This window comes from Syngnathoides biaculeatus, chromosome 9 (genome assembly GCF_019802595.1).
Source record: "Syngnathoides biaculeatus isolate LvHL_M chromosome 9, ASM1980259v1, whole genome shotgun sequence".
Lineage (NCBI taxonomy): Eukaryota > Metazoa > Chordata > Actinopteri > Syngnathiformes > Syngnathidae > Syngnathoides > Syngnathoides biaculeatus.
This window is the reverse complement of record NC_084648.1, coordinates 32,481,320-32,502,151: the sequence shown is the minus strand read 5'-3', so window position 1 is coordinate 32,502,151 and position 20,832 is coordinate 32,481,320. Positions and strand designations below refer to the sequence as shown.

At 45.3% G+C, this 20,832-nt stretch overlaps 1 protein-coding gene and 5 non-coding genes across 11 annotated transcripts in view; all 6 read right to left on the bottom strand.

Annotated features, from left to right (window-relative positions):
* Window positions 1–5,577: 5,577 nt before the first annotated feature.
* Window positions 5,578–5,691, bottom strand: LOC133506808 (U5 spliceosomal RNA). Its single transcript, XR_009796630.1, has one exon. It is a non-coding gene; the product is annotated as a U5 spliceosomal RNA (small nuclear RNA).
* A 598-nt stretch (window positions 5,692–6,289) lies between these two features.
* On the bottom strand, window positions 6,290–6,453 carry LOC133506790 (U1 spliceosomal RNA). The gene has a single exon (XR_009796614.1). It is a non-coding gene; the product is annotated as a U1 spliceosomal RNA (small nuclear RNA).
* Window positions 6,454–12,886: 6,433 nt separating this feature from the next.
* LOC133506803 (U5 spliceosomal RNA) lies at window positions 12,887–13,000 on the bottom strand. Its single transcript, XR_009796625.1, has one exon. It is a non-coding gene; the product is annotated as a U5 spliceosomal RNA (small nuclear RNA).
* Window positions 13,001–13,474: 474 nt separating this feature from the next.
* LOC133506789 (U1 spliceosomal RNA) lies at window positions 13,475–13,638 on the bottom strand. The gene has a single exon (XR_009796613.1). It is a non-coding gene; the product is annotated as a U1 spliceosomal RNA (small nuclear RNA).
* An 883-nt stretch (window positions 13,639–14,521) lies between these two features.
* On the bottom strand, window positions 14,522–14,736 carry LOC133506799 (small nucleolar RNA U3). The gene has a single exon (XR_009796621.1). It is a non-coding gene; the product is annotated as a small nucleolar RNA U3 (small nucleolar RNA).
* Window positions 14,737–16,904: 2,168 nt separating this feature from the next.
* Window positions 16,905–20,832, bottom strand: part of LOC133505690 (calcium uptake protein 3, mitochondrial-like) — a 37,940-nt gene continuing 34,012 nt past the window's right edge. For all 6 annotated transcript variants that reach the window (XM_061828996.1, XM_061828999.1, XM_061828997.1 and 3 more), the window contains 4 exons: window positions 20,576–20,684; window positions 18,618–18,775; window positions 17,600–17,664; window positions 16,905–17,393 (listed from right to left, as the gene is read on the bottom strand). In XM_061828996.1, coding sequence (XP_061684980.1) covers window positions 17,387–17,393; window positions 17,600–17,664; window positions 18,618–18,775; window positions 20,576–20,684 — 339 coding nt within the window. In that variant the 3' untranslated portion in view covers window positions 16,905–17,386. The remainder of the gene's footprint in view (window positions 17,394–17,599; window positions 17,665–18,617; window positions 18,776–20,575; window positions 20,685–20,832) is intronic.

Below are 20,832 nucleotides of genomic sequence, written 5' to 3'. Positions count from 1 at the left end.
TTGTTTCCTCCACGGGGGTTAAAATTTCCTCTCACTCTTCCTCAACGATGTTTCAGCGCTGTCTTGAATGCTGTCTCCACTTCAGTCCCATTAAGGTGAAAAGAGCTTTTTAGTTCTCTGAAATTAGAACACCAGGAAGTTGGGTCTGTTTCTGGATCCCCCAGGCCTGTACAGGCTTCAGAACATTCAGTTGCTGTCCATGGTCTTGGCACTAGGATGGTGGGTTCGTTATCTCCATCCATCCCATAATGAGGATTGACCAAATAAGTTTTCTCCTACCTCAGTGCCGTGGCCCTGGTCCGTTGGGACCCGTCACCCGACAGTCCGGTCCGGCGCTGGATCAGCGATGCGACCGATCCTTCAATGGAGGACACTGGTACCAGATTCTTGGTCTCGTTGATCCCGCGTCGTTCCAGGCGTCAAGCTGTTGGGTATCCCGGGTTTCGGCACCAGAGAAAATGTTAGGTCCAAAGCACGGACTTCTCGCTCAATGTGGACCTAGAGGTCACGACACCGGGATAAAATGATTGAGACAGAGGCAGAGTTATTTTTTACTAAACTGCAGTTTAGGGAGAGCTTGGAGGAGCAGAGCATATCCTCCACACCCGCACGTAAGACTCTCTCTGAGCCCCCCCAAAACCACACATTTTATTGAGTTTCACACATAGGAAGGGGGGGGAGCAGGTTTCACAAGACAAGTAAAGTTGTTATACAGAGACAGTTAATCTTCTCAAGGCCGGGTGTCCTCTGAGTAGACACAGTTCTTCCTGTTACAAAAACCCACAAGAATGCAACTATCATAAATTTGCAGTCACCTTGAGCTCTTAAACTTCCCATAGACAAACAGCGCACACACATATCCCTGCACAGCAACAGAGTAATTAAAAAAGATTTATGACACATGAGGAGATACATTTCACAGGCCTCTGTGAAATGTGTAAGCTTATCTTACATGCAGCAACAGCCAAAAGGAAACTTTTGATGCCTTTTATACGCTCACGTGTAAATGATGAACTTTCTGAAAATGCAACATCATTCTGATGTCCCCAGTCATATTTCCAAGACGATGAACAGGAGGGAAATGTTAAAGAAATCATACATATGTTCTCATTTTGTACATACCGTAGTTGGTTTCCACATCCCCACCTAGCTTCTACCTTTGAACTTATTGTCTTGAAAAGAGATGTCATCAATCAGACAGATGTAATCAATCAGATGTAGTCAATCAAACAGTCACACACACACACACACACACACACATACAATCATCATGTGATTTATGTGAATAAAAAGAAGCTGCAAGGGGACACGAGTTGGAGTTGGTTGGAAGCAGGGAGAGGTCCTGCCGCTCCCCTTGCAGCAAGTAAAACTTGAAGCCTTGTCTGTTCGCCTTCTTTTAATAGAGGGTCAAGCTTTTTGAACCTGACAGAGGTTGTTCCCCAAAATCTTGCAATAGATGGCCATCTTCTCCTTAATACAGTGCAGTCGTCCCGTCTCATGTGCAGAAAAACACTCCCAAAGCATGATGCTACCACCCCCTTGCTTCACAGTAGGGATGGTGTTCTTGGGATGGAACTCATCATTTGTCTTCCTCCAAACACGGTTAGTAGAATAATGACCAAAAAGTTCAATTTTGGTTTCATCTGACCACAAAACCTTTTCCCATGACTCCTCTGTATCATCCAAATGGTCATTGGCAAACTGAAGGTGGGCCCTGACATGTGCTGGTTTAAGCAGGGGAGCCTTCCGTGCCATGCATGATTTCAAACAATGACGTCTTACTGAATTACCAACAGTCCCCTTGGAAACGGTGGTCCCACCTCTTTTCAGGTCATTGACCAATTCCTGTCGTGTAGTCCTGTCTTCTAATTCCGCACCTTTCTAAGGATCATTGAGACCCCACGAGGTGATATCTTGCTTGGGGCTCCGCTCGATTGAGATTGACCGTCATGTTTACCTTCTTCCATTTTCTAATGATTGGTCCAACAGTGTCTTTGGACAGCTCTTTAGTCTTGGCCATCTCAAGTTTGAGTCCTACTGGTTGTATGGGGTGGACAAGTGTTTTTTCCGCAGCTAACAACCTCACACCGGTGCATATGATTCAGGATAATACGTGGAGTGGAGGTGGACTAACACGTCTTTGAAGGTCAGAATTCTAGCTGATAGACAGGTGTTCAAATATTTATTTGCAGCTGTATCACACAAATAAATCATACCAAAAAAAAAAAAAATCATACATTGTGATTTCAGGATTTCTCTTTTTAGATTATCTCCCTCACAGTGGACATGCACCTACGATGAAAATTTCAGACCACTCCACGATTTCTAAGTGGGAGAACTTGCAATATAGCAGGGTGTTTAAATTATTATTTTCTTCACTGTATGTTCGGACCTGAGTTGATGAGTGCAACACGATGACAGGATTCGGCGAGACCTGAGGAAGTTGACGTGGAACTTCGCACCCAAAACACAGACTGATAGGTGGCTCAAGAAATCTGCATGCTTGTTGCCGAAATAATCTAATTCAAACACGTTTAAACGTCTGATTCTGCTCGCGTACAACAGTGAGTGGTTTGTTGTTGTTGTGCTAGCGACCGAGCCGGCATAAAACAAAAATCGAAACCTTCGGTATCATTCTGCGTTTAAAGATTTAGCCGGTATTTTACATAATGCACTTGAAACACTTGAAAGCACGCACTGCCGTAGTCGAATGTCAGGAAGACCTCCCCGTCAACAGTACACAAACTTTATGCAGTGTCTAAATTTCGTCACCTCCAAAACATCACACGGATAAGGATATTAGCTGACACAAATATCCGCATCGGTATTGTACTTCCATTTAAAATGAAGTAGATACTCGTCACTACTAAACAATTGAACACGTACGTACTTACTTTCTCCCGGAGCCAAGTGAATGCTGTGCCGGGTTTTCAAAGCAGTCCTCCGTGAAATGCTTGGAACATTTTACTGTCCACTTTGATTTGTAAGTCCAATGCGCCCGCTTTGCTTTCACAAACCTGGTCCATAACTTGCCTGTCCGTTCATGTTTCGGTCATTCATATAAGCTGACTCTGTCAGCGTTTGACGCAGAACAGCCGAATACAACACACTTTACCTTCTTATCTTTGCTAGCTTTTTCGCTCTCTGGCTAAATGTTGTCTTGGCGTGACATCACATTCCAGGGAGTTACATACTTGCCGAAACTCTGTGACATTTAGAACAAAATCTTGAGACTGACTTTGACGCTAATTTATTTTATTTCTGTTGAGTTGAGATTATTTTTAATATTTTTTTTATTTCCTCTGGATTCGACCTTTAATGCGCAATTAAAATCTCCAACCCTTAATAAATGGTGTCCTACCCAACATACAAGACTGCAAATTTTCTAAAAGATCATACCTGTTGTTTTTTTTTTTTTTTTCATTAAAACCATAACTATTTAAAGGGGTTCAATCGCTGCCCATAAAATTTAAATGTGCAGACGGCCACAGCGGTACATCCTGCAGGAAGGGGGGACACGTGATTCCACATCTCATCAACATGACCGGCCAGATCCGCCTCAGGCCCAGCGATCCCTCGACCTGACGACAGCCGGTAAACCACATCTTCTCCAGTGCCGGCTGGCACCCGTTGATGACATCATTCGACAAGGAAGCCGACTGCACCCCAGCTCGACTCATCCCTGAGGAAAATGCCCCATGCCCGATGCACAACGCACTTCGGACAATGACGCCGCTGGCACCTTTCTTTAATTTTGTTCATTTCAGGTGTCGGACTCTTTCGAGTCCGAAAGGGGGGTTGAAGTATGTCTTATGCCCATATTTAGTCATGACTGCATCATTTCCTCATGTCGTCAGTGGGGCTCCGCTCTGCAGCCACATGTGTCCGAGAGCGCATATCGGCATGTAGGCTAACCTTGCTGAACTGTATACTGGACACTTTGTAAAAATCCATCGCCAGCTCGAACCGGTTGAGACAGAAAGGCTTCGTCTAAGTGGAAAGCCCCGATGTCAACCCGGAGATCGCCACCAAAGCAGTGAAAAGCCTGTTGCCATTTCCGACATCTTATCTGTGTGAAGCGCATTTTTCTGGAGTAACGGCAACCAAAACGGAATAAACTGGAAGCAACACATTTGGGGCGTCATTGTCTCCCGTTCCCCGCAGATGGTACCATCTCGTTGCAGAGAAACAAGCTCAGGTGTTAGCGTTATGGTGAGTTCAAATTTTCACGCACTTCAAATCCATTTTCGTGGCGTGTCTATCTTATGGAACCTCTCCGACTGGCGACCTTCAGCTCCCCCCGCCCCCCATCCCCCTTAGCTCCCGTTGCCATGCCGCACAATCTTCCAAAAAGGCGACTGAACATAACTGGTTTGAACTGGATCCTCTATCGCGTATTCCACACAGTATTGGGGTATGTTTTTTGCCAAATGTGTCGGGCTTGTCCAAGAGAGTTCTACAGAGAGGTCTCAACTATTTCACGCAAGGATATGTACACGGAATTAAGATTTTGGACGGAGCAGGACGCAATGTCAGAGTTACAGCGAAACGTTGGCGATCGATGCAAAAAGGTTTGACGCTTCACAACCTTCATATTGAAATGCAACAGGATAAAATTGTGGACTCGTACCGCGCATGTAAAGCAGGGTGAGTACTTTTTACTTGGAAAGATCACGAGAAATATCATTGCAGCCTTTATAAGTGTGCGGGTGTATTCATTTGACTCGGCTCGTAATGGAACCCAGTGCTCTGTTTTAAAAGCCCGACGCGATACAAATGGGCAAATCGACATTCCTCTTGCATGACACGGCGCATTTACGTAACCCTAACCCGACTCTTCTGACGCACTTCAATCAGCAGGTCAGTGATACACTAACAAAGTGAAAGTTGTTCTCCTGCAATGTATAAAGCACTGATAACAATTCAATCAAACTCAGAGAAGATACTCCTCCCTCACTTACCTTCGACCATACAGCCTTGTGTTTGCTGATATTGTTCACATTTAGTTGTACGTGCGGTCTTCCGCAAGCCTGAATCCACTGTGGACACTTCGTCAACGGTGTTTTAGGCTTTGGAAAATGAATCACGCGGGCCCCTTGTAACCTAGCCGGATATCTTTCATCAGAATTGCACGTTCCCCAAGCGCATCTGAGGACCATTTTGTTTGTAACATTAACTTTTCCAAGCGCACGCGACCGATAAGCAGCATTGCTTGTGGGACGTGACGGCAAAAGCAGCTACCTGATTGGAGATTATTGTGCGAGTGACTGGCAGGTCGGAAAGGTCCGTTTTGAAGGCGTGTTTAAACGTTGTTACGGCAACCAGTCAGAGGGTTGTGGTCGCCAACAGAGTGAAATGAGGCAGAGAAGAGATGTTTAAACTGGACAATTTGAGAAACAATAAACTAAACGGGTAAAATACTGAAAGGAGACACAGGTGAACACGTACACACGCAAGTACTCTAAGTCTCTTTCGGCCTCGATGATATGTCTCTTTGTATACATAAGGGGACAGGCCTGTGCTTCCAGAACTGCAAACTTCATGCATTCTCTCAATTGTCTTTCACAGTAAAAGAGAAGCTCCGCCTTCGCAGAGCATCAAAAAATTGAGATAGACTCTTGTTGTTCCTCCCCACGGAAATCTTTAGTAAAAGGCGAAAGATTTATGCGATCTGAAGAGAAACAAGAGTAAACTGCCTTCTGGACGGTGAAAGGAGCTACTTGATTCCCCGGCATACCGTTTTGACTAACGGTATTCCAGTCAAAACTGCCACTATTTCAAAAATAATTCCATTCATTCAACCACAGTTAATGTACTCCAACGCAAGTCTAAACATTTATCGGCGCTCAGGCTTCGAGCGCTTTTTTTTTTTCAAGTTTATCAAGTGCCCCGACACAAAGGATTGTGGGCCTTAGCGCATGCGCTCGAAGCCAACGACGCCATTGTATCCGCCCGCATGGAGCAGCAGGTCGGTGCCGATTGGGCTTCGCGTGACAACAACGCGTTGATCTTTAGTGAACGTGAATCTTGCTGGTTGGGTGATCTGCAAAGGTTTTGTAACATTTAATTTAAGGTTATGGGTCGACATTACCGACCTGGACATAATTACTTGGGGCTTTTCATAGTATCACAGTTGTCGTGTTTCAAGTTAACTTGGCAGTGAAAACAGAAGAGCAATCTCATCCCAGTAGCGTGTTGCGTGCGATGACGCACTTCGCCCGCCGCCCTCTCAGCTGTCACACAATAGGTCACGTGCACGAACGCTCCCATATTTATCTTGACACGTGATCAGGGGAGAGCGCGAACGCAGTCCCCCACTACCAGAAATTATGCAGTCGAGATTCCCACATTTGGGGAATTCGCAGGGGTCAGCACAACCGGAGTGCAATGGCTGAGCCTCACCCTGGGTGAACCACCTTCTTGATCATGGTATCTCCCCTGCCAGGTAAGTATGAGTTGGTACGGCGCGAGCACGCAACCCATTCACGCGCACGCTGTGTCAAGCGACGGTGTCATCGTGAGCACGTGACCGACGGCACGCAAAACAGGCGAGGCCGAGCACGGACGCGAGGTCAAACGGTGCAACGGTGCAAATTCTTGGGTGAACATGCTTCTCATTTCATAATTTGAGGTTGGCTGGAGACAGCAATGGATACCCACAATGCATAGCGGCACCCCCAGAGCATCTCTCGGAAGTGCGCTCTTCAATACCAAGACGTTTACTAACCATCCAAACCGGCTTTAAGAGAGAGCAGTTGTTGTATTGACAATATAACGCAAACATGACCAGAAGTCGGGTTGAACGGAAAGCATAGACTCGTCTCGTCCAATGTGACACACGGACCAGACTTCCGTTTCCACCGGTCTCTTGCGCATCTCACAACGCTACTGCCACCTACTACTGAAGCCTTTCGCGCATCACAACCCTGCCGATGCATTCCACCCTGCTTCCCGATTGTTTTCTCCCGCACCGTCCTCACGTTGCAAAGTCTTAATTTAACCACGAGACCTTTGGGGTACGCTAACTGTAGTGGAAGGATTATTCTTTGAGTTATTTTGAAATACAGTCGTGGCAGTATTTGACTGTGAAATATCAATGCAATTAAAACAACAGTTTCATTCCATGAAGCAAAGCCACACTGGTCAAAGGTCAGTGTTGTGATCTAATGATGAATACACAGTTTAAACAGTCACAAGTTTATTATTTCTCATTATGCTTGTTTTTTTTTTTTCCTTTTTTTTTCATTCATGAGCAATCTTTGAAAATGTCATCAAAACCCCACACTGGTGGCTTGAGGAATTTCTTTTTTTTTTTTTTTACGTCTTTGATTCAAAATACCACACCGGTGGCTTGAAGAAGCCGTTTTTTCCCCCCGACAGAAAGTAGAGAAAAGTTAGCTAAAAACAAATGAATAAATAATTTCCTCCCCATTTTTCTCTTTCTTTGTGGCCATCCCTGAAGAAGTCCTTACAAGGCCAAAGGTCGCGACTGTATTTTCTTTCTTGTCTCATGTTTACGTTCATGATTCCATTCACGTTTGACCGCGAGAGAGATTTTAGACACCATTTAAAGAACTTCATCTCGCGGCGACAGGCATACGTCCTATTCATGTGTCTATATTTCTTTTTTTATTTTCTTTTTTCCAACATTGATAATTACTGCCCCCACTTCGCCGGCAAAAATAAGCACTCAAGGCGTACATCATGTAAAGAATAATACAAAAGTATATTCATTTCCCTGAAATAGAAGCATTCAAAGTGTACGTGATGTAAAGAATTCTTCTCCCTCTTCTTTTCCTTTCGGCTTGTCCCGTTAGGCGTCGCCACAGCGTGTCATCTTTTTCCAACTGAGCCTATATCGGGCCTCTTCCTCTCTCACACCCGCAGTCCTCACGTCCTCCCTCACCACATCCATCAACCTTTTCTTTGGTCTCCCTCTCGCTCTTTTGCCTGGCAGCTCCATCCTCAGCGCCCTTCTACCAATATACTCACTCTCTCGCCTCTGGACATGTCCAAACCATCGAAGTCTGCTCTCTCTAACCTCGTCTAAAACGCATCCAACCTTGGCTGTCCCTCGAATGAGCTCATTTCTCATCCTATCCAACCTGCTCACGCCGAGCGAGAACCTCAACATCCTCATGTCTGGTACCACCACTTCTGCTTCCTGTTGTTTCTTCAGTGCCACAGTCTCTAATCCGTACACCTGTTTTATAAACTTTGCCCTTCATCCGAGCGGCGACACCTCTGTCACATAGAACACCAGACACCTTCCGCCAACTGTTCCACCCCGCTTGGACCCGTTTCTCCACTTCCTTACCGCACTCATCATTGCTCTGTATCGTTGACCCCAAGTATTTGAAGTCGCCCACCCTCGCTGTCTCTTCTCTCTGGAGCCTCACTCTTTCCCCTCCACCCCTCTCATTCATGCACATATACATACACATACACGCCTGTCAGCCTATCCATTACCACAGCAAACAGGAGGGGGCTCAGAGCTGATCCCTGATGCAGTCCCACCTCCACCTTAAATTCTTCTGTCCCACCTACAGCACACCTCACCACTCTTCTGGTACATGTCCTGTACTTTTCTAACATATTTCTCCGCCACGCCAGACTTGCGCATGCAGGACCACAGTTCCTCTCGCTACACAATGTAGCTCCTTCTGACCTTCTTTGTACTTTTCCACGAGCATCCATCCTCAAGGCAAATAATGCATCTGCGGTACTCTTTCTCGGCACGAAACCATACTGTTGCTCGCAGATCCTTGCTTCTGTCCTGAGTCTCGCCTCCAACGACTCTTTCCCACAACTGCATCGTGTGGCTCATCATCTTTACTCCTCTGTCGCTTCCGCAGTTCTGAACATCGCCTTTGTCCTTACAAATGGGGAGTAGCCCACTTTTCCTCCATTCTTCTGGCATCTTCTCTCCCGCTAGTATTCCATTAAGTAGGTTGGTCAAAAAAAAAAAAAAAAAAAAAACCCACAGCCACCTCTCCAAATTGCTTCCATACCTCCACTGGTATGTCATCAGGACCAGCAGTCTTTCCATTTTTCATCCCGTTCAGTGCCTTTCTAACTTCCCCCTTACTAATCACTGCCACTTCCTGGGCATTCACGCTTGCCTCTTCCGCTCTTCTTTCTCTCCCATTTTCTTCACTGATTAACTTCCCAAAGTACTCTTTCCTTCTACTTAGCACACTACTGGCACCAGTCAACATATTTCCACCACTATCCTAAATCACCTTTACTTGCTGCACATCCTTCCCATCCCTATCCCTCTCTCTGGCCAACCTGTAGAGATCCTTTTGTCCTTCTTTCGGATCCAACCTGGCGTACATGTCGTCGTACGCCTCTTGTTTAGCCTTCGCCACCTCGACCTTTGCCCTACGGCGCATCTCGATGTACTCCTTTCGCCTCTCCTCAGTCCTCTCCGTGTCCCACTTCTTCCTCGCTAATCTCTGTCGTCGGATGACCCCCTGTATTTTGGGGGTTCCACCACCAAGTCTCCTTCTCCCCTTTCCTACCAGAAAACACCCCGAGTACTCTCCTGCCTGCCTCTCTGAATACCTTGGCAGTGGCATTCCAGTCTTCCGGGAGCTCTTCCTGTCCATCTCGTCTTTCTCAGCTCTTTCCGAAAGGCCACACAACATTCTTCCTTTCTCAACTTCCACCACCTGATTCTCTGCTCTACCTTTTGCCTTCATAATCTTCCTCCCTGCTGCCAGAGTCATCCTACTCACCACCATCCTATGCTGCCGAGCTACTCTCTCCCCCACCGCTACCTTACAGTCAGTAACCTCCTTCCAGTTACATCGTCTGCACAAAATATAATCCACCTGCGTGCTTCTACCTCCCCTAATGTAGGTCACTCTATGTTCCTCTCTCTTCTGAAAATAAGTGTTCACCACTGCCAATGCCATCCTTTTTGCAAAGTCCACCACCATCTGACCCTCAAAGTTCCTCTGCTGGATGCCGCACTTATCCATGACTTCTTCATCGCCCCTCTTTCCTTCGCCAACATGTCCATTGAAATCTGCACCAATCACGACTCTCTCTCTCTCTGTCTGGGATGCTCAGGACTACTTTGTTGAGTAGTTCCTTCCAGAACTTCTCTTTCAACTCCAGGTCACATCCTACCAGTGGGGCATAGCCGCTAATCACATTATACATACTGTAATACCCTCAGTTTCAAATTTCATCCTCATCACTTGATCTGATACTCGTGTCACTTCCAAGACATTCTTAGCCAGCTCTTCCTTTAAAATAAGCCCTACTCCATTTCTCTTCCCATGTCCTCCGTGGTAAAATAATTTAAACCCTGCTCCTAGACATTTAGCCTTACTCCCCTTCCACTTGCTCTCTTGGGTCCACAATACATCAACCTTTCTCCTAATCATCATGTCAACTAACTCCTGAGCTTTTCCCATCATGGTCCCAACATTCAAAGTCCCTACACACAGCTGCAGGGCCTGTGCATTCCTCTTCTTCTTCTGCCGACCAAGTCGCTTTCCTCCTCTTTTTTTTCTCTGAAATACATGATCTGAATTTCTACCTACGCCTTGTCGATTAACAGTGCCAGGGGCGGGCGTAGTTGGCCCGGGCCACGACCTATCCTTTCTGGAATTTGTTTGAGGAAAGTTGAAATACGTTTGGCACAGTTTTACGCCGTATGCCCTTCTTGACGCAACCCTCTGCGTTTATCCGGGCTTGGGACTTGGCCTGTCTTAAAAGTCCGATGCGACACAAATAGGCAAATAGACGTTTCTTTTGCATGACGTGGTGCATTTACGTAACCCTCACCCGACTCTTCGGCATAAAACATGACACACTTCATTCAGCAGCGCACTGATACACTAACAAAGTGAAAGTTGTTCTCATGCAATGTAGAAAGCACTGATAATAATGAAATCGAACTCAGAGAAGATACCTCTCCCTCGCTTACCATTGGAGATACAGCCTTGTGTGTGTTGATACTGTCCACACTTAGTTGTATGACTCAACCGGGCCCCTTGCAACCCAGCAGGATCTCTTTCATCAGAATGGACCTTTCCGACATGTCAATCACACGTACAATAACAGCCAATCAGATAGCCGCATTGTCCCAACCCCGAGCTTGTCCCGCCCCTCCCGCAGCCATGTCCCACAAACAACAATGTTTGTCGGTAGCGTGCGTTTTGAAAAGTTGATGTCAGGAAGAAAATGGTCCTCAGATGATGCCCTTGGGGAACGTGCAATTCTGACGAGATGTATATCCTGCTAGGTTACAAGGGGCCCGGGTGACTAATCTTCCAAAGCCTAAAACACAGTTGGCGAAGTGTCTCCGATAGATTAGATTAAAGCTTGCTGAAGGCCTCCCGTACGAGGGAGAAGTATCGACTTTGAGTTTGATTGCATTGCGTGTCACTGACTTGCTGAATGACGTGTGTAATGTTTTATGCCGACGAGTCGGGTTGGTGATAGGTAAATGCGCAATGTCATGCAAGAGAACCGTCTATTTGTATCACGTCAGACTTTTTCAGACAGAGCACAGGGTTCGATTACGAGCCAAGTCAAACTTTTTCATCTGGTGACGACGGTACTGACTGAGTTAATCACCGTTGTTTCAATGCATTTGTAGAAAAATCAAACCTAACTCACTTATAGACGACAATGATATTACTCATAATCCTTCCAGGTAAAAAGTACTCACCCCGCTTTACATGCGCAGTACGATTCCACAATTTTATCCTGTTGTATTTCAACATGAATTTTGAGAGGCGGCAGGCATCCTTCCGCTTCGATCGCCATTTTGACAGGCGGCATCCTTCCGCTTCCGCACTCTGACATTGCGTCCTGCTCCTGTCCAAAATCTTGATTCCATGAACATATCATTTCGAAATAGTTGAGACCTCTCTGTAGGACCCTCTTGTACAAGTCTGGCTGCATTTGGCAAACTGGGGACACGAATTGACCCCGCCGTACACGGCACTTAACCGCGCCTCCTGAAGTGACGTCACGCCACGTGCGCTGACGTAAGACAAACAGTAAAAATGGCAAATACAATACAATACATTCTGAACTGAGACAGACTCCATGCTTCTGATTTCATTCAAATCAACGATATATTATAGATTGGAAATACAATACATTCTGAACTGAGACAGACTCCATGCTTCTGATTTCATTCAAATCAACGATATATTATAGATTCTAAATACAATACATTCTTAACTGAGAGAGACGCCATGCTTCTGATTTCATTCAATCATTCACACGCGGCAGTGTTATGCTAGCGAAGAACTTTGAATTCATTTATACGAGACATGTATTGAAAATCAAATATAGGGCATACCTTCGTGCAAGCATTTGTTCCGGTTGATTTTAGATGGATTCAGTTGATCATGCGGTCTTCCACAAAGTTTGACCCATCGAAGGCATTTTTCGTACTGGGTCTTCGGTTTTGGAAAGGGTACGACTCGAACTCCACCAACTCGCCTTTCAGGATACCTGTCGTCACGATTACAAAGTCCGTGACTACACCTCTTAACCATATTTTTTGTTAAATAACCCAAATGCGCGATAAAACGCTAACTAAACCTATACTGGACCATTCAATGTTGTCAGAGAAAATGGCGGGAGCAAAAAACGGGCTTTGGTCTATGCAGATCTCTGGCCTCTGATTGGTCAGTGACGCGGATTGCGCAATATCCACCGAGGGGTCAATTGTGGAGCAAGCCTCGATATTGTTCAATGAATTGATCTTCACAGTGAAAGAGCAGCTCCACTTTCGCAGAGCATCAAAAAATTGAGATTGGTCTATGCAGATCTCTGGCCTCTGATTGGTCAGTGACGCGGATTGCGCAATATCCACCATTGTTCAATGAATTGTTCTTCACAGTGAAAGAGCAGCTCCACTTTCGCAGAGCATCAAAAAATTGAGATAGACTCTTGTTGTTCCTCCCCACGGAAATCTTTAGTAAAAGGCGAAAGATTTATGCGATATGAAGAGAAACAAGAGTAAACTGCCGTTGCGACGTTGAAAGGAGCTACTTTATTGCCCGGCATACCTTTTTCACCAGCGGCATTCACGACTGTATTTCAAAATTATTCAAAGAATAATTCTTCAACTCCAGTAAACGTAGACGCAAAAAGACAATCTAAACATTTATGAACGCTCAGGCTTCTCGGGCTTTTTCCACTTGATAAAGTGCCCTGACGCAAAGGATTGTGAGCATTAGCACATGTGCTGGAAGCCAATGACGCAATTGTATCCGCCTTGCAATGAGCAGCCTGTCGGTGCCGATTGGGCTTTACCATACAGCAACGCGTCGACCTTTGGTGAACATGAACCCCACACGGGCGGGTGATAAATCTGAACTCATAATCTTGGGTCGACATCACCGGAATACTGAATATTCCGATTCGGACAATAAACAATGGATATCATGGCTTACTTTAAATTCGAGTTTCGGCGATAGTTTTCTTGACACGTGATCAGGGGAGAGCGCGAACGCAGTCCCCCACTACCAGAAATTATGCAGTCGAGATTCCCACATTTGGGGAATTCGCAGGGGTCAGCACAACCGGAGTGCAATGGCTGAGCCTCACCCTGGGTGAACCACCTTCTTGATCATGGTATCTCCCCTGCCAGGTAAGTATGAGTTGGTACGGCGCGAGCACGCAACCCATTCACGCGCACGCTGTGTCAAGCGACGGTGTCATCGTGAGCACGTGACCGACCGCACGCAAAACAGGCGAGGCCGAGCACGGACGCGAGGTCAAACGGTGCAACGGTGCAAATTCTTGGGTGAACATGCTTCTCATTTCACAATTTGAGGTTGGCTGGAGACAGCAATGGATACCCACAATGCATAGCGGCACCCCCAGAGCATCTCTCGGAAGTGCGCTCATCGATACCAAGACGTGTACTCACCACCCAAACCGGCTTTAAGAGAAAGGAATTGTTTGATTGAGAATATAACGCAAACATGACCGGAAGTACGGTCGTCTCGTCGAATGTGACACACGGACCGGACTTCCGTTTCCACCGGTCTCTTGCGCATCTCACAACGCTACTGCCACCTTTTGCGCATGTCCAACCTTGGCGTTGCATTCCACAATGCGCGCACAAACGCTTTGACATTTGCACGTACCCAAAAACATAGCGAACTCGAACAGACCGTGTTTTGGATATATATGTATGGACTACATATGGTCATACTGGAACACGTACCGTACAATAGAAGCTGAACCAGTACTTTTTTTTTAGCACTAGTGTGATTCTCGCATTTTTACAATTAAATCTCATCAGATGAGACAGGATTGACTGGAAAAGACGGAGTCTGAACTCTCTCAAGTTCAAAGAACTCGTTTGTTGCCTTGCTGAACCGCATATTGAGCTTCCGAATACTCTGACAATTACGTGACTCCCCTTTACTTGTTCAATGGAAGAAGCTCGCGAAAGCAATTGCAGTTCAGGAGAGATATTTTCCATTGACCCACAATCAACACTGCTTGACATTGCTCCGTTGAAATGATGCTAACCACTCTGAACATATTCCTTCCATCAGTACTCCGAAAGGAAGTAACGAACGTTCATCAATGGAGGAGAACGTATGAAAGAATCAAATTTCCCCGCCAGCTTCACGCTCAGAAAGGAATATCTCGTCTCGTCATCGTGGTTGGCACGACCAAACACTTTAGAAACACATTTCACTAGTCAAAAACTATAGAAATGATCCCTGAAAGTATAGTCTTGCCAGCTCACCGTGCGACGAGAGCAGCTCAATATCGAGACTACTGTTTTCGCTTAGAGGGCGTGTACGGAATTAGCTTTGTGCAAGCTTCACGAAGCGATGTCTCCCAGAAAATTAAAACAAAACGAGAACAGAAAGACGTTCATGTCAATCAAAATGAATTTGGACGTGTTCACGTACTATTCGTCGAGTCACATTCTAAATACATAAGCCCCAGAATGCTTTGCGCGATTTTGGCATGAAATACGATTCGTTATTTTGAACGAAATCACAAATTTGTGACGCTGAACGCCGAGGCAAAACTTTAGGAAAAAGCAAAATACCTATTTACACACTTGCCGTGACTCAGATGGCACTGTTGGTTCAATTTAGCGTTAATGCGTCAACGACACCATAACACTGTGCGACGCCTACAATGTTTCGACAGTAAACCGCTCAAGCAGGAAGGTTTCCGCCAAAGTGCCGTGCCGTATTTACCAACGTTTAGAGAGAGAAAATCGCTCATTTGAGAAAACCACGGAACACACACGAGTCAGAAAACAGGTACAGTGTGAGGTGTCAAACCAAAAACGTGATCGAACCCCCCGCAGTTCAGTCTTCAGGGATGAGAATGACCAGTTTGGAAAAAGACTGAAAATGTCTGTCGATTGGGGAAGGGGGGGTGACTGCACGGTTAAACTTTTTTCAAGCCATGCCCGTCTGAAACAGTTTTTGATTCCAGGATTCCAGCATCCTTGTCGATTGCCCTCGCTCGTCTTCATCCTTTTTTTTTTCTAACACTTTCGCCATGGTAAAACTTTGAACACACCGTCGCTCAGTTGGCGCTATCTAAGTCCCACGCTCCATTACTTAGCTAACTAACAAGTTACACTGCGATTTCTGACAACCGAGAACACGTACATGGCAATGGCGAAACTCGATTAACCACTAACACGATTGGATCGTTATACTGCATAACTCTGTTGTCCAACCGAGTAATCTGCCGCAAACAAGTTTTAATGTGTAATATTTACACTACCGAGCATGTTAGAACGGCATATGATAGTCGTGCTTGTGCTGGCACGAAGCTGAACTTGTAACTCGGAGCCCACCACCGAGAGGCAGGCGCACGACCCCCCCCCCCCCCCCTTCCACCACCCAAATTTTCTCAATGGATCTGCGCTTATCTCGAGAATGGTCATTTTGGTCTGAAAAAGTCGGAAATCCGCCGATCGGCGGAAAATGTTCATCACTGAGGCGTAAAACTGTGTCAAACAAATATGCGTTCATCTAAGATGACACGCTGTGGCGACCCCAAACGGGACAAGACGAAAGGAAAATAATTGTGTATGTGTGTGTGTGAGAGAGAGAGACAGAGAGAGAGAAAGAAAGAGAAAGAGAGAGATATCATGGAATATAAAAGTGAGCGATAAAATGCGTGATCTCCAGGGCCAGTGCTTCAGATAGGCCTAATTGTATTCGCAGTTGTCAATTGTATAATAATTGAGGAATTTACGTCCAACTTACCTTTGTGTTTCCTGGTTTGGATATGTTCCTGGATAAGTGCACAGCACTTTGCTGGGAACGTCCACTTTTTTTGTATGTGTTCAGTTAGACACGTTGATACCGTTTCGTTCCTGTCTGCATGGTTTGTCTACACTTTTTTTCAAGCCATGTCCATCTGAAACAGTTTTTTTTTTTTTTTTTTACCCCGTGGTTTTTATCAATTTCCCTGGCACGATCTTCATCTTTTCGCTCCAAGATTTTGGCCATACTGGCAAATGCGCAGACCGCGAGATAACATATGCGTCCGTATATCTATAAGTTATAAGTATACCGTAGTAAACAGACTGCTTCTCGAGGAAATGTTCGCACCAGAGTGAAAATACCCACGAAATACCGCCAAAATGCTGCCGGAAATCGGAATGTTGTCGTCCTTTTAAGACCAAATTTGATGCCGTAAACAGCTTGCAATGCCGTTTTCCGCTCTCACAGCAGTGACTTATTTCACGACGAGAGTTGCCGATTGATGCTGGCGGCCGGTCTTGATCACAGCCTCGCCCCGCGTCAAGTCAATTTTTCTCAACGAATCTACGTTTCACAACAATGACATTTTCATCTGAAAAAACTCGGAATTCCGCCAATCCGCGGAAAATTCTCGTCTCTGTATATGGTACACGGAGGAATGGAACATGTTAACTGTTTATTAATGCAAATGAAATTTGTGTTCGTGGTATTTTGTGACGTAACAATTGAAATGCTCCCACAACATGAAACAGGGAGGACCTACATTACTCTTCTCTAGTCACAGCAGAAAAGGGATTCAAAGCGAACAAATTAGTTATAAAACAAATGGTCTGAAACGGGCAACATGACAATCATGCAAACATTCTAGTAAGTACAAACATAACAACATAAATACCGCATAAATAATGACTGTGGCCAAGGTATCAATTCACTGTGTATAAATTGCACTGCAGGTGATGACGTTTTCATCTCCTGAACCTTCAGTATATTTCATCCTTGGACTTGAATTCAAAAAACTCTGTGTCCAGTTGTCCACCTTCGAACCTCATCGAATCTGCTACATCTTTTTCCAGCCCGGATCAATTCACTTGTCTCTTGGCCTCAAGGACAACTTGGCGGGGGAAAGGACGTGCGACACGGAACCTTCACCTAGTGAACACACAGCAAAGTGTGGCATGTTCAGACAGATGTCAAATGAAATGTGAAGACTTATTCATGCTTTTTATATTAGTATATTTAATTGAGTCAAGGTGTCACAATCGCATTCAAAATTAGGAACAAGTTAAAATGCAAACACGGAAATGTGTGTATTTAAAACCAATAAACATGGAGTTGATACACTTGTTGCGTTTACTTATCTGCCTGCCAGCTCTCTTTTCAAGCAGGATCTAAAGGAAACGGCTCGCTCCATCGCTTTATATCCCTGAGAACACATCATGTGATCAGGTCGTGAAAAGGGACAAGGAAAATGCAGGGTTGAATGACTTGGCGGAGGATGTTGCAGCAATATAAGAGACAATGGCGAAAGAAAGAAAGAAAGAAGGACAAAGACAGGAAGTGGTTAGCAATCAATAACAGTGATGCCATACTACGAGGACACGAATTATACAGCATAACTGGAACTAATGTGAGTTGGATTCATTGATTTGAACAACGTTGATGGGTCTACTTTGGTGACTCATCACATAAAACCACTAGAGAGCAGTGTTTCATCTCTAAAAGCACCTTTGTGGAGTGGACACGATGTGCTTCCATTTCTCTTGAGATTTTCACCACTTCCACTCACATGGGCACGGGGAGAACTTGCAAATACCCCACAGGCGGGGCCGGGATTGAACCCGGGTCCTCAGGACTGTGAGGCTAACGCTTTCCAGCTGAGCACCATAGCGCCCGGAAAAAGTTACAAAGTCACAAAATAAAAAAAAAAAAAAAAAAAAAAATCATCCTTTATTAGTGCATAAAAATGTGAGGAATGAAAAGGATGTATGTCGACAAATGGACTCAAGTTCCTCCAGTGAAGTCAGTGAGTCATGAAAAAAAAAATGCTCGCCAGCCAACAACCACTGGTGGTTATTTGAGAACCAGACCAAAACAGTTATGTGTACCCAGGAATATACAATACAATACACTATATTTTAATGTCAGGTAGAAGAAGTATAGGGTTGAAATTGTTCAGCCATGAGAAATTGGGCTTCGAGTTATGGCTGTGTCTCAAGAGGCCTATTTAGGATAATTCAGGCAGCAGGACCCACGTTTGGAAAGATGGCGATTTGGTTCCACTGCGCTGTTGATGTGCCATTGAGCAAAGCATCAAATGAGTAACCGTGCATCTTTTCATTGTTGCGTGCCACGTGAATACTGTAAAGACTTCCTCACCCTGGCACCTCGGTGCAGCCTGTCCTTCATGATGCCAATGAACTCCTTGTAAGAGAGCTGGTCATCATGATCCACGTCAAAGATTTTGAAGATAGTGTTGACCAAGTGATGTGTCAGCTTCAGACCTGTGGCCACATAAACTGCCCTTGCAAACTCATCTGACAAAGACAAACATTCTGTGAGTTTCTCTAAAGACGAGCCAGAACACATGCGCATTTAAGTCTACACTGTTAGACATTCTTATAAATTCTACAATCGTTCACCACATGCTATACAACAAAATACTTTCAAGTGACTATACGGTATTTAACGAGACTCCAGTGCATCACGGGAGTTTGGTTGACGTTACTCTATCCTGTAGCAGAAGTCGGGTGACTCCCAGCATGCACTGTGTCGTGAACCGTTGGGCTGTTGAACTGGAAGAAAGACATGCATCCTTCATGTTCCTGAGCCAACAAGTTTAATGTAACGTGAATGTTTACTTGTTGTTTGTTGAATATGTGACTTATTTTCGCTCTGACGTTACATATATGTGCAGTTCTGATGAGCTGTGTGGCATTTCGAAGTCCTCGCATGCCTGTGTGGGGTGGTACTTCTCTCCTTTCTTTCTGGTCATTAATTTCTTTGGTGTGGTTTTTGCACATTTTTGTATACACTTGTGGTGTTTCCACTGTGCCAATCCAAGCCCCCCCCCCCCGCCAAAAATAAGCATTCAAAGTACATCGTGGAAAGAATAATAAAAAATATGTTCATTTACCGTTGGCATTGGGCGACTATGCGAAGTGAAGTGTGAGTGACAAGCAAAAGGCATTGTGGCGGTCGGCGTTTGGGGCAAACATTTCACAGCCGAGAGAAAACATAAATACAAATGGACGCACGCACACCACTTAACTCCACGAAAGCTTCTTGGAGCCCATGGTGAGGAAAGATGAATAAACTTGCAAAAACAGAAACTAAACACTCCCGAAAAACTTGGACAGTACTTTTCCAATGTGCGCGAGTTTGTGACATTATGTAAAAGCGTGTGATTCGGTGACACTTGCGTGTCCAAAAAAATACAAAAGCATCCTGGGTAGTAAAGATGGACATCCCCCCTTGCCAATGGGATGCCAGAAAGATGTTACGGCGATAGCCAGTGGGAGAGCAGCTCTATCGCGACACACAAACCAAGATACAGGATGTTTACATTCAGTGGAATTTGGGGGCTGCGAATCTAGCACCCATTGTTTCTTTTCATATCTTGAATTTTCCTTTGCAACTAGAGACAATATTGTTCCCGGGATGCGTTTCCATCCACCCATCCATTTTTTGAGCCGCTTATCCTCACGATGGTCGCAGGAATGCTCGAGCTAATCCCAGCTGTCATCGGGCAGGAGGCAGGGGATACCCTGAAGTGGTTGCCAGCCAATCGCAGGGCACATAGAGACAAACAGCCGCACTCACAATCGCACCTAGGGGCAATTTAGCGTCTCCAATTAATGTCGCATGTTCTGGGGATGTGGAGGGAAACCAGAGTGCCTGCAGAAAACCCACGCAGGCACGGGGAGAACATGCAAACTCCACACAGCCGGGGGGTCGGGATTGTGAGTAGTAGTAGTAGTAGTAGTGAGTAGTTGAATAATTGAAATGAGATTGGCTGGCAACTGTTTGAGGGTGTACCCCGCCTCCTGCCCTAAGAAAGCTGGGATAGGCTCCAGCACGCCTGCAACCCTTGTCAGGATAAGCATTTTAGACACTGGATGGATGGATGGATGGTTGGAATGATTGACAGCTGGTGTTGGTTTATCATGTATCAAGTTGTGCATGTCTCTAGAATCCAATTCAGATGACAGCACTCACCTCCCGCTCTATTTTTTTTTCTGACTGGCAACGTTGTTGCCAAGTTCAAATTCAAGTTAAAAACCCTTAAGAACCTTATCAAACATCTAACAGTGTAGTTTTTATAGCTCAGTCCCAACCTTGTCCGATGGAGCGAGATGCAAAATTGTACATCTGCATGGCAATGGCAAAATCCTCAAGGTTGTTGAGAAACTGGAAGAAGGAGCGGAACTCATCAAAGGTTATTCCCTGTAACACCAAAAGAAACAAGCATGCAGCTAATAGTATTCGAGGCATATCATTGTAGTAACATCTATTCTAAACAAACCAAAACGAAAGCTGAAACACCTGCTCATACCAAAACGGTAATGTAAAAAGCTATTTGCCAAGTGACCGG